The 18,672-nt window shown below is 38.5% G+C and overlaps 3 protein-coding genes and 1 pseudogene across 3 annotated transcripts; 3 read left to right on the top strand and 1 right to left on the bottom strand.

The window, feature by feature from the left end:
• Nucleotides 1–2,081: 2,081 nt before the first annotated feature.
• On the bottom strand, nucleotides 2,082–2,976 carry LOC111449738 (protein BIG GRAIN 1-like E). Its single transcript, XM_023089762.1, has one exon. It carries the CDS (start codon nucleotides 2,896–2,898, stop codon nucleotides 2,230–2,232), a length of 669 nt encoding a protein of 222 aa, XP_022945530.1. The 5' UTR covers nucleotides 2,899–2,976; the 3' UTR covers nucleotides 2,082–2,229.
• A 4,620-nt stretch (nucleotides 2,977–7,596) lies between these two features.
• On the top strand, nucleotides 7,597–9,044 carry LOC111449594. The gene is made up of 3 exons (XM_023089550.1): nucleotides 7,597–8,144; nucleotides 8,475–8,557; nucleotides 8,643–9,044. Exons 1-3 carry the CDS (start codon nucleotides 7,847–7,849, stop codon nucleotides 8,943–8,945), a joined length of 684 nt encoding a protein of 227 aa, XP_022945318.1. The 5' UTR covers nucleotides 7,597–7,846; the 3' UTR covers nucleotides 8,946–9,044.
• Nucleotides 9,045–12,354: 3,310 nt separating this feature from the next.
• Nucleotides 12,355–15,839, top strand: LOC111449593 (cytochrome P450 CYP749A22-like). Its single transcript, XM_023089548.1, has 5 exons — nucleotides 12,355–12,634; nucleotides 13,327–13,550; nucleotides 13,618–13,850; nucleotides 14,361–14,739; nucleotides 15,342–15,839. Exons 1-5 carry the CDS (start codon nucleotides 12,355–12,357, stop codon nucleotides 15,783–15,785), a joined length of 1,560 nt encoding a protein of 519 aa, XP_022945316.1. The 3' UTR covers nucleotides 15,786–15,839.
• Nucleotides 15,840–17,077: 1,238 nt separating this feature from the next.
• The window catches only part of LOC111449591, a 6,665-nt pseudogene continuing 5,070 nt past the window's right edge, over nucleotides 17,078–18,672 (top strand).

The raw sequence follows: 18,672 nt of genomic DNA, 5'->3' as shown, positions 1-18,672 counted from the left end.
TTTTTTTTTTTTTTTTTTTTTTTTTTTTTTTCATTAATGAACTTTGTTGGCTGTGGATTAACAGCTATAAGAGTTGTAATTTCTGATATCATGATCAATGCTTTTATTTTCGATCGGACTTCGAGAATTTTTTCCGTGTTGAATATGTGGAGAGTGACGATTCGTATATCTAGCTTTTTAGTTGAAGGTGTACGCCTAAATCAATTGAGTTATGCTCGTGTCGTTGGCATGAGACATGAATTGATAGTATAAAACATATATTGCCTTTGTTGAGGTAAGGCAAGTCCATAGGTTCAGGTCCATCCACGATCGTTAGTGTCCATGTTTCTCGAAGAGGTAAGGCATACCTTCCGACGCTCGAATGTTGAGTTGAGGAGGGCATTCGACTATTGAGAGAGGAAAGATCTCATGTGCAACCCTAGCCCTCGAAATATGCATTTGAAGACGAGTTTAGTTTGACACCACTTTATGCTTATTATAAGTATCGAAGAGTGTTGGACAGAACACTAAATCAATGCAAGAACTCGAGTAGGACAAATTAGATAGAGAGCGATATCTCGAACCTGATCACAATTGAAACAATCATGCTTGGCTAAATTCTGCATCATTGAAAGAGACGTGGAATGTGGATCCCACATCGATAAGAGAAGAGAACGAAACATTCCTTATAAAAGTATGGAAATCTTTCCATAATAGACACGTTCTATAACTTTGAGACAGACAACGATAAGCAACGGGTCAAAGCGGACAATATTTGTTAACAGTGGGCTTGAATTGTTACAAATGGTATCAGAGACGGAGCGTGTGCCAGCGAGGACCGGGCTGTTACATGGAACTAAACATCGGTTGGAGAGAGTTGGGCTGTTTATAAAATTGGGCTTTACCTGAAGCCCAATAATATGAGCCGTTGGATATTCATATAATGAACAAAAATCGAAAAACGATCCCAATTCGAAAGGGTTGGCCAGGAAACGACACTCCCAATCCACGTGGCAGCGACTCCCAACCCATAACGACGATGAAATTGATGTCGGCCGACTTTTGACTTTTCAGGTTCACCAAACGGCGCCGTTTAGTTGTTCATGTTAGTAGGTTTTACTAATTCAACTCCAAAACTCCTTAAATTTTTAATTTTAATATTTGTTATATGATAGTTTCATAATATATTAAATTTTTTTAAAAAATTCAGATATTGAATTGAAAATATTTTATAAGATTTTAAAAAATATTAAATAGGTAAATGACTTTATTACACATTTTTTTTATAAAATTCAAAAATTAAATATGATTCAATCAAAAAAATAAAAAAAAGATCAAAATTAATTAATATAAAAAAGATTTAAAGATAAAGTGGTATGATCAATAGGATACAACTTTGCTCCAACTTCATCATTAAACCTTTGAAAGAACCCTTAAATTCCATTTGTCAACCAGACAGTTTATCTCTTTGGATCTCTCTTCTTCATAAAACGACAACGTTTGCCCCCCAACCTTATCAGTTCCCCACTTTGTTTTTTCCCCCAATAATTAAATAATGTGTATTTAAAAAAAAAAAAACATAAATGAACAGTGTTACACATATTATATAGTCAAATAAAAACAATTTATTGGATTAAGATCACAATAATCATGATTAATGAACACTGATTTTCATTAACTAAACAAAAAGTGCCTTTTAGTTTCAATAACATAATCCAATTTAAGGTTTCTAGAGATTAATTATTTCATTAAATATCATTAATGGGTGTTCCCCAAAAAGCAAATATTTTGGAGAAATTTCATCCCAATAATTAGAAAAAAAGAGATTTTTAAAAGAATTAGACGAGATGAAATTATTTTACGTATTTATAAATAAAAATACAAGCATGTGTGGGTTTAATGCGAAAATTATGAATATTTGTGAACCGTGAGGTTACCATTTCATTCAGAGGAGGAACCGTATAAAGATCGTATTGATTCTTATCAAATAAAGACAGGATTAACCGAGACTATTGAAATAGGTACAGGTAAATTAAACGGTATTCCCATAGCAATTGGGATTATAGATTTTAAGTTTATGGGAGTAGTATGGGATCTGTAGAAGGCGAGAAAACTAACCATTTGATCGAGTATGTTACAAATCAATTTTTGATATAAAGCCATTTGGATAAATTAAAAGCAAAAACAATGAGAATTTATGCACAAAATGGACAATATCATACTATTTTAGAGATTTGTACGGCATATTCATCAATCGAAGTCGTAGATTCGTAGCTCAAAAAGATCGGAACTTGAATCACTTCGAGCATCTTGGTCGACATCTTTGATTTTTCTGGTCGGGTGATCAGAATTTTGCTTAACATTTCCGAGATTCTTGGAAGCTGGTCGTGTCTGATCCAAAAGGTTTCTGATTTGCTTGTAATTTTTGTTGGGAGCTGAGATGTTTGAAGATGATTTTGAATCGATGAGCGAACTTAAGCTGCTTCTTCTCTTTCTTGCTCCAATTTCGTGATGAAATTCATCGTTTTTCATGCCATTTTTGGGTTTCTTTTTCTTTTGAGAAGCTGATTGGTTGAAGAGGGAATTGAGGAAATTGGCGAGCCGACCAGCCGGGGAGCTGGGTTGTTGCCGGTGTTTTTTCTCTTTGATTGGTGGCTTCTCCGCCGTGTACGGCGGCGGTGGAGCTGCATTGGTTCTTAACGGCAAGTCGAGGCTCATTCTTCCGCCTCTCCGGCTGCTGTGATCCTCTCTGATGATATTGTGAGTGAATGATGAAGTGTTGGTGTAAATGAGTTCGTTGCTACCGGAGAAGTAGCGGGCGGCTTCGAAGACGTCGAGCTCGGTGGAAGCGTTCCGCCGATGTGGTGGTTTGTGGAAGATCTTATCTGGGTTGCCGGAGAGGTGGGTGGCGGCGGACATGGTTGAGGGGGAATTTGGGCGGAGAGATTTGTGGGAGAGTGTGGGAGAGAAATTTGTTGAATATGGTGATGAGGGGAGAGGGAATTATATATGGATAGAGGGAATTACTGTATTTGAATTAGGGAAAATGCAAATTATTTGAGGATGGAATAATTGTGATGTGGGGATGGAACTTCAATAGATATCTTATCTTTATAAACCAATCAGCAATAATTTTATATCTCTAGAAAAAAAAAAAAAACTTAAAATTAGAGAATAAATAATTGCATTTCAAAAACACAAGATATATTTTTAAAACACATATGAGAATAAATATATTACGAGAGTTCATATTAGTGTGAGAAGGGAACGAAACATTGCTTGTAAGGATATAAAAATCTCTCTCTAATAAACGCGTTTTAGAATCATAAGGCTGACAACTGTATGTAACTAGCCAAAACGGATAATATTTGTTAATGGTGGGCTTGAGGTATTACAAAGGGTACCAGAGTCAGATACCGGGCGGTGTGTTAGGGAGGACGCTCGGCCCCCAAGCGGGGTGGATTGTGAGATCCCATATTGGTTGGACAGAGGAGAATGTTGCACCTCCAAGAAGGGTGGATTGTGAGATCCCACGTCAGTTGGAAAGGGGAAGGAAGCATTTCTTATAAAGGTGTGGAAACCTCTCCCTAACAAATGCGTTTTAGAATCGTGAGACTGACGATGATATGTAATGGGCCAAAGCAGACAATATTCGCTAGTGGTGGGTTTGGGTTATTACAAAGTGTATCAGAGTCAGATACCGGGCGGTGTGTTAGTGAAGACGCTCGGCCCCCAATGAGGGTGAATTGTGAGATCCCATATTGGTTGGAGAGGGGAGGACGTTGGACTCTCAAGAGGGGTGGATTGTGAGATCTGACGTCGGTTGGAAAGGGAAAGGAAGCATTCCTTATAAGGGTGTGAAAACCTCTCCTTAACAGACGTGTTTTAAAATCGTGAGCTAACATTGATAGAATAACTTATGAACCAACCCAACCCATAAAGTTTTTATTTATTTAAAGTTGACTCAAACCATATGGTTGAGATTGAACACGGGTCATAGTAAACCATCAACCTCCTACCCTTAATCGTAATTTTTCTATATAACTTGACCAAAAAGACGAAAAGATTCGATCTCCACCTCAAAACTCGAAGGCGGAAAAGAAATTTTGAAGAAAGAGAGTTGACAATAACAATGATTCGATCGGTAGCAACGACGTATTAGAAAAATGTAGAAACTTGAGTCACCCATCAAAGTTTCAAAAGAAATTGATAAATCATTAAGAAACATTGGTCCATACTAAGAAAGGAAAGGTGGTAGTGAGTTAAAAGGGTTTGGACCAATGGGCAAGTTGAGATCTTGTGATGAAGTATCATGAAAGGGGAGTTTTTGAAGGTTCCACATCAAATGAAAACTACTCATCATGAAGCAAACTCCCAAACAATCACCTAAATGAAATAAAAAAAAGACTTGTGTTTATATAAAGAAATGTTCTATTTATTAGATAAAAGGGAAATGAAATGAAGTTTGGATGGGAGCGGCAAAGGGTATGAACGGTATTTTTGAAACATTTCGATTTCACAACTCAAAACTTCAATGGGTTGGGTTGGTAATCCAAATAACTCCCTAACTCTCTATTTTTGAGTTGGGTTGTCGAGTTTTTGGTAAGGGTTAGGAGCTGCGTGTAACAGCTCAGATCCACTGTTAGTAGATATTGTCTGTTTTTGCCCGTTACGTATCGTCATCAGCCTCACGGTTTTAAAACACGTCTACTAGGGAGAGGTTCCACACCCTTATGAGTAATGTTTCGTTCTCCGGTCCAACCGTTATGGGATCTCACAATCCACCTCCCATGAGAGCCCAACGTCCTCGCTGGCACACTCCCAATGTCTAGCTCTGATACTACTCGTAACAGCTCAAGTCCACTACTTGTAGATATTGTCCGCTTTGGCCTATTATGTATCACTATCAGTCTCATGGTTTTAAAACATGTCTACTAGGGAGAGATTTTCACACCCTTATGAGAAAGGAATACTTTGTTTTCCTCTCCAATCGGTGTGGGATCTCACATTGTGTCTGCACAGCGAGGGCAAGGAATGTGGGCAAGGGTGAGGGCGAATGCAAGGGGTGAGACCTGACTTTTGTCCAATAATGAATTTTCGAGTTCAAGGTACACTCTATCTCTAAGTCCAGAATAGCTCAACTTCGTTCGATTCGAACGAATCAAACAAACAAAAACTTATCAAATCGAACGCTACTTACCCATTTCTAAATCCATGTCGATTCAACAAACAACATAAACCAAACCCAAATTCAAAGCTTTCTCAAACCCATAACATGGTAAAAAACAGGTATGATTCAAAAGTGTTCATAGTCCCACCACATCCAGCAGTTTCCTCCCAAACCCTAACTCCTCGAACAATGTTGGACAGATTGATGTCCTGTTCTAACCACGTTTTGTTGCTTTCTTTCATTCTCCACCATGCATTTATAAGACCACCTTCCATGGCCATGAATTCCCCATCACCCAATCCTTTTCTTCTTTCCCATCTAATAACCCTTCAAATTTAAGCTAGATTTGATGGTACATCAAGCCTTTCTTTCTTCATTGCACCTATAAGGAAGGTCCAATGGGCACAGTTCTTTGTGTCTTGTGGGGCGACAGTGTGTAGGACATCAACCAAAACATGTCACCCAAGCTCTTGACATCCACAGATAAGCAACATCCAATCAACCCAAAAACTGTTCTCCAATTAGGGTTTATGAGCTGTTGAATTAGATAAAAAGGATGAGAGTTTATTGTTAGCTAAAAAGGCTATCAACTTTGTACGTAAATGACTTCATAATCCAGACAGTCTGGACTATCCAACTCAAACAATAAAAGTTAGGTACGGTTAGGGTTGGGTTGGTTTTTGAAGAATCAAAAATTCCGTTCAGTTTGTGATTTGAGAATTTGTTGGTTGGGTCAACCCAACAGATCAGAAATTCTGGGTTCGTCCAAAATTTTCCTTCATTCCAACTCGACTCAACCTGTTTGCACCCCTGCTTCTAGGGTTGTTTCGATGATTAAAACCATTCGACGTTTGTAATAGATCTGTTGTGACTTTAGATGTTTGATATTTCATTTTACAAGATTTTAGTTATTAAGCGCGTGTTTTAGAACTCAACTCGAAAAATAAAGAGTTGTGTTAAATTAGGTTGTGAACTATATTCGGTTCATTCGAGTAGCCAACTCCATCAACTCTAAATTTTGAGCTAGTGCTAAAATACGGGCAAATTTCACTTTAAAATTTTTTAAATGATTAATTTTTTTTTTTTTTTAAAAAAAAGAGACAACTTTATTGATGGGTAATGTAAGGGCCGTTGATTTTTACCCAAAAATGTTTTTTTTTTTCTATCTATTTTTGGTTCATGATAAAATAAATAACACATTTGAATTAATAATTCTCACCCACACCTTGCTTTCATCCAAATTACGTCAATTCATTAATCATATTTTCTTTTCTTTTTTTTTTTTAATAAAAAAAAGAATATATATATATATATATATATATATATATATTTGTTTTGTTTTTATGTTTGTTCATATGCCCATTCAAACTAAATTAATTAATAATGAATAATGAAAGGATTAGTAAAATAAATGAGACTTTGGTGATGATCAGACGACGCCATTGAAATGTGAGCCCACTACTAGTCGATATTATCCTCTTTGGTTTTTCCTTTCGAACTTCCCCTCAAAGTTTTAAAACGCGTCTGAAAAGATTTTTCTTTATAAAAAATGTTTCGTTCCTCTCTCTAACCACGGTGGGATCTCACATGAAACGCCAAATATTTGGCACTACGTGTAACAAATAAATGCATACGAGAAAGGAACTTAAGCAACGCAAATAGAAACCTAGAGGAAGGGGATGGATCGAGCCAAGCCAAGAGTCGAGGGCTCAATGCGGTTGCTATTTTTGTATGAGGGAAGCCGAACCGAGCTCGAGTATTATAGCCGAGTAGGTCAAGTGTTGTTACACCTTTGGTATGTGTCATTCGAGAACTTGTGGGCTGTAGGCCATGTATAGAAAACCGTGGTAGGGTTTGGCCCATGGGGTAACCATTTGGATCACCACAATCCCATCAAATCCCTTCAATAAAATAACCCATGAGTTCTAACTTCCATCATTCACTTTCTTTCTCTTTCTTTATCAAAGTTGAATGAATCATTCCTTTCTTTTCTTTTTCTTTTGGTCGTCTAAAATCTCATTCCCTTCATCAACTCCCTTCATCAACGTAACATATATCGTGGATAAGTATGATTTATTAAAAAAAAAACCCGATAATCCAACACAATCCATTTGAGTTGGATTGGGTTACGAACTTTACTCCGGTCGTTTAGGTCACCAACCCAACTCTCGATTTTTAATGTAAATTCCCCGACCATTTCAAGATCCTTCGGTTAAATGAATATTTCTACAACTTAATCATAATTAAAACTTCTTTTAATGCCAATTAAGCTTTTAATCAACTCCAAATTAATTAATATCACAATCATAACTCATCACTTGCTTCTTAATTACACTAAGAAAAGTTCTAATAATTTAATCCAAATGCCAGCCTGCTCTCTCTTTTCTAAAATCTCCAATAATTTTCATTTTCTTTTCCCTGAAAATTAAAGAATTAATTGTAATTAAAATGTCAAATTATGGGAGCTGAAGAACACAGCTGGCTATGGCGGAAGAGTATCAAATTGAAGATGGTGGTGGTGGCCTACTGTTTCATGACCAGCACGTTCGTTAATAACTCCGCACATTCCAAAAGCAAGAGCAAAAGAGCTTCAAAATAAAAACCAAACCGAACCAAACCAAACAGCAAACAAGTCCCCACATTCTTCTTCTGTTCTTCCTTCCTACAGGTGTTTTTGAAGCTGACCCATCTTCTGAAATGGGGAAAACCGGTGGAAAGCTGCCGAGTTTTTGCCTGAACCGGATCCGGTCTCATGTTCGTGTGCCAATTCAGTCCAAACCGGACTCTGTTTCTGTGAAAACAGGGGAGAGGAAGGGCGGGGAGTTTGATGAGAGTAATGGTGGAGGTAAGCCGGCGTTGGGAATTGGAAGGAAGATAATGATTGTGGTTGATTCCACCATTGAAGCTGAAGGAGCTCTTCAATGGGCGCTCTCAAATACGGTTCAGAATCAAGATATGATTGTTCTTCTCCATCTCACCAACCCTTCAAAAAAAGGTCCAAATTTTCCACCAAACCCTTAAAACTTAGGTTATTTCGTACCATAACCATTTGATTTTTTCAGTTTTTGATAACGATTCTCTTGTGGATGGTTGGAAGGGAGTCCCACGTTGACTAATTAAAGAAATGGTCATAGGTTTATAAGTAAGGAATACATCTCCATTGGTACGAGACTTTTTGAAAAACTAAGTAAGAAATGATCATGAATTTATAAGTAAGAAATACATCTTTATCTTTATTGGTAGGAGACATTTCAGGGAAATCAAAAGCTAGACAATATCATACCATTGTAGAGATTCGTGGTTTCTAATAGATTCTTTGTTGCAGGGGAAGGATCTAAGGAGACAGCACCAAGAACGTATGAACTAGTTCATTCGATGAGAAATCTATGTCAATTGAAGCGACCCGAGGTAAAAAAAAGAACAAAATTTGAGCAAATGGGGTGGAATTAAACAGGATTTAAGAGATGGGTTTTGAAAAATTTTGTATTTTTAGGTGGAAATTGAAGTAGCAGTGGTGGAAGGGAAGGAGAAAGGGCCAGTGATTGTAGAAGAAGCAAGAAAGCAAGGGGCATCGTTGCTGGTTTTGGGGCAGAAGAAGAAACGGTCGACGACATGGCGGCTTCTGATGATCTGGGCCGGCCACCGGTGGGGTGGCGGCGGAGACGGCGGCGGAACAGTGGAGTATTGTATTCAGAATGCGAGCTGCATGGCGATTGCAGTGAGAAGGAAGAGCAAGAAATTGGGTGGTTATTTGATCACAACAAAACGCCAAAAGGATTTCTGGCTTTTGGCTTGAAAATCTCTTGTGAAATGTAATGTAAATAATGTAACGACACGTGTCTCTCATGGATTGGTTGGGGAATTGTTTATGAATGACTTGACCAAACTTTGACTATTTTGATTTTTCTATTTCCTCTTAAATATATTTTTAGAAATTTGAGTAAATTTTATTAAGATTTAAAAATATAGAGGATGCAATTTATTATTTTATTGCAATTGTTGGATGATGAAAATCACATGTGGTCGGCTAATTTAGGGAATGATCATGAGTTTATAAACAAATAATATTCTCTCTATTAGTGTAAGGCTTTCTCAGAAGCCCAAAGGAAAGTCATGTCACAATCACACTTTTAATGACATCGGACTTGCGATTGTGCGACACTCACTTTCCACAAGTGAGCTAAGTCAATTCGTTCGTGCGTCGCCTACAGCCGAGCGACATATGCTCGAGCCTCTGGCCTCGATTTTAAGAGAAGGTTTTAGAAAACAAGGACAGAGATAGATTTTTGAAAGAGACGTTATATAAGCAAGTAAGAGAGAAATAACGACGACTTACAGTATATAACCTTGGATAGGAGGATACGATTAGTTATCAACTTCTCCCTACCCAAGGTTATATACGGTAAGCCGTTGTTATTTCTCTCTTGCTTGCTTAAATAACATCTCTTTCAAAAATCTCTCTCTACCCTTGTTTTGAGCTTATGTTCAAAATGAACAATATCATACCATTGTGGAGAGTCGTGTTCGTCTAACATCAAAGCAATATCATAACAGATACATTTAAAAACCATGAGGCTAACATCGATATGTAACATACAAAAGCAGACAACATAGTCTTAAGTTTTAAGACGATAATACTTAACAAGTCAAAACGAATAATATCTATTAGCGGTGGACATATTACATAACTGGTCAAAACGAACAATATCTAAGAGCAACATGCATTAAAATATAACGTGTTAAAACGGACAACATCTACTAACAAAAGATAAGATACACAACAAGTCAAAACAAACAATATTTGATAACAATAGACGTACCCATAACAGGTCAAAACAAACAACATCTACTCGTCATGGGCACGACCCATAACAAGTAAGTCAAAACGGACAACAAAATTAAACACATCCATAATTATTTAAGTAATTGAGCATTATGGAAAGTTGGTTCATATATTTATTTATTGCGCAGGTCTCTGAAGTACCCAGAGGGGTTCTCCTCAAACTTACCCCTCTCGATCATCTGCCCCCGTCTTCCCGGAGCCTTCATCATCTTCGGGTCGCCCATGGCTTCAGCGCCGGCGGACAACACGCTCGCCACGCACCCAATGAAAGTGGCGAACCCCACCACCGCCCCGACTATCTTCGCCGCCTTCGATCCTCCGCTCTCCGGTTCGCCGCTCATTTCGGTTTCTATTACAACTTAATTAGTAGAGATGGGGTTTAAATAGACCGGTCGGTGTCGTTGAAGCTGTGGATATTGGGACGTGGCGAGATGTTATTGGACGTTTACATGGGGAGTGATGAAGCAGTGTGACGGAATCAATGGTGACGCTTCGTGAGAAGTTGAAAAGGTGACGGAGAAAAAATAGGTTCTGAATTCGACCAATTATGTGGAAAAGCAGTAGGAGCTTTTCTTTTTCTTTTATTATTCGTTTATTCTTTTTATATTTTTAATTATTAAATATTAGAAAATGGTTTGTCATTTCCAATATTATATACTATTTTGTTTAATTTTTCCACACCATATTTTTCAATTAAATATAGTTGGTGAAGTGGAAAATGAAAGGGGGTGGTTTTGTCATTTCCAATATTATATACTATTTTAATTTATTTTTCCACACTTTATTTTCCGATTAAATATTTATCCACCATACACATTCCTGTCTCACCGTACAAATTGAAATTTTTTAAGCATGATTTGCAGAAGTAGATTGTGTATAGGCCCAACGTCACTCTCTATTAGATGTGGGATCTCACAATTCACTCCTATCGAGCCCTAATGTCCTCACAATCCAGTCTTCTTGGGAGCCTAACGCTCATCTCCAACCAACGTGGAATCTCACAATTCACTCCCCTTAGGGTCCAGCATCCTCGTTGTCGATCTCACAATTCACCCCCTTAGGGTCCAGCATCCTCGTTGTCGATCTCACAATTCACCCCCTTTAGGGTCCAGCATCCTCGTTGTCGCACTATATATAGGTCCAACGTCACTCTCCAACCGATGTGGGATCTCATAATTCACTCCCATCGGGCCCTAGCGTCCTCACAATCCAGTCCTCTTGGGGGCCTAACGTCCATCTTCAACCAATGTGGAATCTTACAATTCACCCCCTTAGAGTCCAGCATCCTCGTTGATACTACTCTGTATTTGGCTCTAATACTATTTTAACAGCTCAAGCCCATACTGCTAGCAGACATTGTCTGTGCCCATGCCGCTAGCAAACGTTGTCCATTTTGACTTGTTAATATCGTGAGATCTTCCAGAAACTAATTATTACCAAAATAATTTAAAGGGACTGTCTAAATATATTTAACAAATAATAAGTCATGATCAATGAACACGATTATTTATTTATTTATTTTTATTAATCCATTTTTACAACTTTTTGGTATAAAATAAATACATATGTCCAAAATTGTATCACTCCATTTTTTTTTTTGTCAATATTAAACGTATAAATTTCATAAATATAATAATAAAAACCCCAAAAGAAAAAACAAAAAGGAAATTATGGGATCATCACATTGAAATCAACGTCTTATATGTGTACAAAATTTCTAATAAAGATTAATAAAACAAAAGATTAATTATAAAAAAAAGAGATGATTTCAATGAAGTCTGGTTCAAGGTGTTCGTGGGTTGAATTGGGTCGGGTTTAAATATTTTTTTAGACTCATTAACTTGTTCAGGTCGTAATATTTTCAACTCAAACAATCGTTAATAAATAATGAACTCCACCCAACTCAACTATAAAATTTTTAGGGGTGGGTTGTTCAAACTATTTAGGGTTTATGAGAACTCGGGATCAATCTAATCTATGAAATTTTCATTTATTTGAACTCAACCCAATGTAAATAAGCTCGTAATCTAACCTAAGCTTTTGTGATTGTCCAACAATCACTCCAAACACTGAGTCAAGCTAACTTGGATTCACGCTGCCTACGGCTGAACAACATATGCTCAAGTCTCTAGCCCCATTTTGAGAAGGATTTAGAAAACGGGGGCAAAGAAATTTTTCGAAAGAGAATTTTAAAGCTTGGTTGAAAGAAAGATTGAAAGTAACATTACAGGACTATAAGCAAAAGACAACACAACCGTTTAAATATCTTAAATATTCAGAGGCAAAGGACTATAAATCCTGATGGCATAGGCTATGGATTGACACAAGCAATGAACTAAAAAAAGGGGAGAGAGAGAGATCAATGGAGAGTGTGAGCGGATACATTATTCCAAGCTTTGTACTTGGGTGTGTTGTTTGTGGCGGCATCATCAAGGTGGTGGCGAAATTATGGTGGAAACCCATGAGGATCCAAAGGATGATGAGAGCGCAGGGGATTGAAGGCCCTTCTTACAACTTCATCCAAGGCAACATGGCAGAAATGTACACCAAAAGAATGCACGCCATGGCCACGCCCATGGACCTCTCCCATAATATTCTCCCTAGAGTTCTACCCCACGTATACTCTTGGCTCAATCATTACGGTACCAAACTCATACTATGTCGAACACAATTCTTTGTAGCAAACATTCACAATTTAAAAAGATTACGAGACACTTTGTAGAAACTCTACACTTTGTGCTTTGTATTTTTGGTAGGTTGGAGGGTATTTATAGTAGACCCTAAACAATTTATTCCTAAACTATCTTGTAACGTCCAGACCCATCGTTAGTAAATATTGTCTTCTTTGAGCTTCCCCTCAAGGTTTTAAAATGTTAGGTAAAGATTTCCACACGCTTACAAAGGTGTTTTGTTCTCCTCCACAACCGTTGTGGGATCTCACAATCCACCCCTTCAGAGCTCAGCGTCTTCACTGACACTCGTTCCTTTCTTCAATCGATGTGGGACCCCTACCAAATCCAGGATCTCATAATCCACCCCCTTCGGGGCCCAGCGTCCTTGCTGGCACTTGTTCCTTTCTCCAATCGATGTGAGACCCCTACCAAATCCACCCCAAGGCCCAACGTTTTTATTGGTACACTGCCTCGTGTCTACCCCCTTCAAGGAAGGGCCTCCTCGCTGGCACATTGCCCGGACCCATCACTAACTGATATTGTCCTCTTTGAGCTTTCCTTTTCGGGCTTACCCTCAAAGTTTTTAAGGGTGTTTCGTTCTTTTTTCTAGACCCTATTGGACAAGTGAGGATATTTTAATAAATTTGTGGATATCGAAACAGGCAAGACATTCCTTCAGTGGTATGGCATGGAAGCTCAGCTGGTGATTACAGACCCAGAGATGATCAAGGAGGTATTCCATGATCGTCAAAAGAATTACCCAAAAGCCAAGCTGGATGATCACTTACTCAGAATCTTTGGCAATGGGCTTGTCACGTCCGAGGGAGAACGATGGGCCAAATCAAGGAAGATAGCCAACTATGCGTTTCATGGAGACAGCCTCAAGGTGAGTTCGTGCTTCGTTGAATTCCAAAACTTTGTAAATATATGCTAATGAATTGGGGTTGGTGTAGAACATGATCCCAGCTATGATCGAGTGTGCTGCGACCATGATTGAAAGGTGGAAGCTTTTTGAAGGCAAAGAACTCGATGTGTTGAAGGAATTGAAAGTCTACACTTTGGATGTCATTTCTCATACGGCTTTTGGGAGTTCTTATGAACAAGGAAAGAGTATTTTTCAGATGTTGCAAGACCTCTCCGACCTATCAATTCGAAACGGTTACAAAATTCGGGTACCCGTAATCAGGTATCTTGTTAAAAATCACGACCTTCCATAATGGTATGATATTGTCCACTTTGAGCATAAGCTCTCGTGGCTTTGCTTTTGGTTTAGCCGAGGTAGAACTCCTCTCCTGAGGCCTATGGAGCCCTCGAATAGTCGAGGCTTAACTTCTTCTCTGGAGCCCTCGAACAAAGTACACTCTTTGTTCGACACTTGAGTCACTTTTGACTCGAAAGGCTCACAACTTCTTTGTTCGACATTTGAGAATTCTATTGACATAATTAAGTTAAGGGCATGACTCTGATATCATGTCAAAAATCACGACCCTCCACACTGGTATGATATTGTCTACTTTGAGCGTAAGTTCTCATGGTTTTTCTTTTGATTTCTCTAAAAGACCTCGTACCACTGGAGATGTATTCCTTACTTATAAACCAATGATACACCCTTAATAAGTCGATGTAGAACTCCTCTTCTAACATATCATACAGTATGATACTTTCGATCTCAACGTTAGTTTTGAATTACGTGCAGCAAAATTTTTAAATCTAAAGACGATGTTGAAGGGGAGAGGCTTGAAAAGAGAATGGAAGAATGGTTCATGGAAATGATAAAGAGTAGAGAAGAGAAGTTCATGAATGGTGAAGCAGAAGGGTATGGGAATGACTTTCTGGGATTGTTGGTAAAGGCTAAAAACGACCCTGAAAACTCCCACAGGATTTCTGCTGATGTTATTGTGGCCGAATGCAAGACCTTCTACTTTGCTGGCCATGAAACCACCAACGTTTTGATAGCTTGGACTATGTTTCTGCTAGCCATGCACAAAGAATGGCAAGACGAAGCTAGAAACGAAGTTCTCGAGATCTTCGGAACCAAGAACCCATCATCGGAAGGCCTTCCAAAACTAAGAACGGTAAGAATCGTTCAAGTTTCTAACAATTTACGATAGGAATCACGAATCTTCACAATGACATGATATTGTCCATTTTGAGCGTAAGCTCCAGTGACTTTGTTTTTTGTTTTTCCGAAAGGTTTCGTACCAATAGAGATAAATTTCATTCTTATAAAATCATGACAACCCCTTAATTAGTTGATACGAGACTCACTCCCAATCATCCTCCCCTCGAACAAAGTACACCATAGAGCCTCTCCTGAGGTCTGTGTAGCCCTCGAACAGTCTTCCCTTCATCAAGACTTGACTCATTTCTTTGGAGCCCTCGAACAAAGTATACCATTTGTTTGACACTGTAGTCACTTTTGACTATACTTCAGGATTCTATTGACATGACTAAGTTAAGGACATGACTCTCATACCATGTTAGGAATCAAGAACCTTCACAATGGTACGACAGTGTCCACTTTGAGCATAACATCACAGTGTCCAATGTAGATGTATTCCTTACTTATAAACTCATGATCAACTTCTTAATTACTTGAAGTGGGACTCCTTAATTACTTGAAGTGGGACTCAGTTCCAACGATCCTCAACAATATATTGGGTGTTGATTTTTGCAGATGACGATGATCATCAACGAATGCCTGAGGCTATATCCACCGGCAATGACGGTGTCGAGGCAGGTGGAGAAAGAGGTGAGGCTGGGGAGGCTCCGTCTTCCAGCCACGCTTCAGCTCACCGTCCCAACCATTGCGGTTCATCACGACAAAGCGTTTTGGGGAGAAGATGCACATGAATTCAAACCAGAAAGATTTGGGGAAGGGGTGGGGAAAGTCATGGAGAGGAACTCAGCTGGGTATCTGCCATTTGGATTGGGCCCTCGAAGCTGCGTGGGAATGAGCTTTGCAATGAACGAAGCTAAGATCGCTATGTCAATGATTCTACAGAAGTACTCCTTGGCGCTCTCGCCGGCCTACGCTCACATGCCTGCTCAGTTCCTCACCACTTGCCCCCAGCAAGGGCTGCACCTCATTCTCCATTCGGTATCAGATCACAAAGCCTGACGTGAAACAGCATAAAAATCACTGGAAATTAATCATAAAAGAACATATTGTGTTACTATATTTTCGTTCTAGGGAGATCCCGTGTCCTATTTCAATCCATATATTCGTTCTAGAGCTAGAACCCGTGTCCTATTTCAATCCATATATTTGTTCTAGAGAGGTCCCGTGTCCTATTTCAATCTATATATTTGTTCTAAAGAGGTCCCGTGTCCTATTTCAATCCATGTATTTGTTCTAGAGAGGTCTCGTGTCCTATTTCAATCCATATATTCGTTCTAGGGAGGTCTCGTGTCTTATTTCAATCTGCGTATTCATTCTAAGGAGGTCTCTGTTGGGATATGGAGCCTGATGCCTAGATGTGGTAGAAATATATTTGGAAAATATTTCGTAAAGATGTGATAGAGAGATATATTAGATATTTGGTAAAAATTTGATAGAGATATATTTGTTAGATTGTTTAAATCTTTGGTTGAAGCTATTTTAGTAAATTGAAACCATATATATTAAAACCTTTAGTCAACATTCCTCATTGTATTTTCTCTCTCTTGTTCTTTGTGTTTATCTTGAACGAGTGTGTGCGTTGTTGAACGATCCTAATAATTGGTATCAGAGCTAACAATTGGTATCGATTCTAACAGTCTCGTGTCCTATTTCAAGCCATAAAAAAAAAAAAAAGTCGACTTTGTATCTCTTCCCCAAGACTTGCTTGTTCTATATAGAGTGTCTCGTGGTTCCACGAGTGCCAACTATAGATCGGCATAGAGCCAATTCAAATAAAGCACTAACAGATGCCATCTCTTGTACAATTTTTTTTCATTACTTCGTTGAGGATAAGAAAAAACGCGTGGGCAGAGTTTTTTATGCCTACTCTATTAAGTTTCTCGATTCCGAAACGAACTTCACTACATCCTTCTCATGTCGTTTCTCCTTAAAATTATCTTTCTCAGTGTGTCCTTCCAAAGATAGAATTGCTCTTCTGACCACCTCTAAATATTTTATAATGAATATATCTCGACATGAATATCTAGATATTTTATAATAAAGATATTTCGATATTTTAAGTGGATACAAGGAATCCATTAAAAAAAACAATTAAAACACTTACCGGCCTCGTTTTTCAAACATTAATGTTTATAAAATAAGAGTGATTTGGGCAATGACGTTTCAATGATTTGTCCTATTCATAAATAAGTCTACAGGCAACCGCTTGATTCCCAAGTTATGATTTTTTCTTTTATCATCAATAATTAATATGAAACTAAATATTTAATATTATCAGTAAACAATGGCTGCACGGAAAGGCTATGCTGTTTTAAGGAGCACAAAACAGAGCAGCAACTCAAAGAAACGCAACAATGGAGGATGTTATGAGCAATACCATCTCTGTGTTCTTAATTGCAAGTGTTGTTCTTGGGATCTTCAAGCTTCTTGACAAGCTATGGTGGACTCCGATCAAGATCCAACGGTTCATGAGGTCGCAGGGGATTCAAGGGCCTTCTTACAAGCTATCATCCAAGGCAACACCAGAGAGATGTACTCCAAAAGAATGATTGCCATGGCCTCCCCCATCGACCTTTCGCATCGGATTCTCCCTCGGGTTCTTCCTCATACGCACTCGTGGCTCAACGATTACGGTATGGAACCTTGGTTTTCTTCGGTTTTAAACATGTTTGAGAATGATTTTGAGTACTGATAAAGTTGAGGAAACAGGGAGGAACTTTGTTCAGTGGTTTGGAACAGATGCTCATCTGGTCATTACAGAGCCTGAGATGATCAAGGAGGTGCTTAATGATCGACAGAAGAACTTCCCCAAAGCCAAACTCCAAGGCCATGTTCATAGAATTTTTGGAAATGGACTTGTCACTGCCCAGGGTGAACGATGGGTCAAGTCTCGAAAACTTGCTCATTTTGCTTTCCATGGTGACAATCTCAAGGTAAGTAAGCTTCAAGTCTTGAATTTGATACTCACCCATGAATTATTATAGTCCAAACTTGTTGTTTTCGTGCGTTAGTATAATCGGTAGAAATTTCTCCTCAAGGTTTTAAATCGCTTTGTTTGCTAGGGAGAGGTTTTCACACTTTTATGAATCTTTCGTTAAAGAATGTTTTATTCTTGCTGACACGCATTCCCTGTTGAAATATCATCACTAGCTCAATAGAGTCAAGCCCAATAATTGTACTAGCCCAATAGAGTCAAGCCCAATAATTGTACGAGCCCAGTATATTTATTTTAGTAGAGATTTTAGGAGAAAGAGAGGTAGATATTTTAGGAGAAAGATTCAATTTGTTAGGTCTAGATTCAAATCGGTTAGGTCTAGATTTAGATTGGTTAAATATAGATTGTTTACTCTTAGTATAAATACCCCCACCCTACGTAGGTTATTCATCCAAGAAATCCAAAAACAATAAAAAGCAAAAGTATTCTACAGAGTGTCTTGTATTCTCTTCTCGATTGGTCTTAATAAAGAGTGCGAGTGTTTCCCACAGTGAGTTGTGTTCAACATTTGGTATCAGAGCGAGGTTAGTGTAGGTTATCTGATCTCTTGGAATCCTTAGTATGCTCTGTGGTTGCAGCTCTGCCTGATCTTCCACATCAGAAACGATTTCTTGAGATTAGTGGTGAGTGAGTTTCTTTTGTGTCGTGAGAAGTCTGTGACTCTGCAAGTCTTGTGTCAAAAGAACTTGTTTGGTATTACTGAGGTATGGCCAACACGATGAGTGATTTCCAAATCGTTGGAGGAATTAAGAAACTCAACAACAACAACTACAACACGTGGGCAACATGCATGATGTCCTATTTACAAGGACAGGATCTTTGGGAGATCGTTGGCGGGTGTGAAACTACGCCGCCAGAGGAGGATTCTAACGACGCCTTGCGCAAATGGAG

This window comes from Cucurbita moschata, unplaced genomic scaffold (assembly GCF_002738365.1).
Source record: "Cucurbita moschata cultivar Rifu unplaced genomic scaffold, Cmos_1.0 Cmo_Scf00011, whole genome shotgun sequence".
Classification (NCBI taxonomy): Eukaryota; Viridiplantae; Streptophyta; class Magnoliopsida; order Cucurbitales; family Cucurbitaceae; genus Cucurbita; species Cucurbita moschata.
Note: the sequence above shows the minus strand (reverse complement) of the source record. Positions and strands in the feature narration are given on the sequence as shown.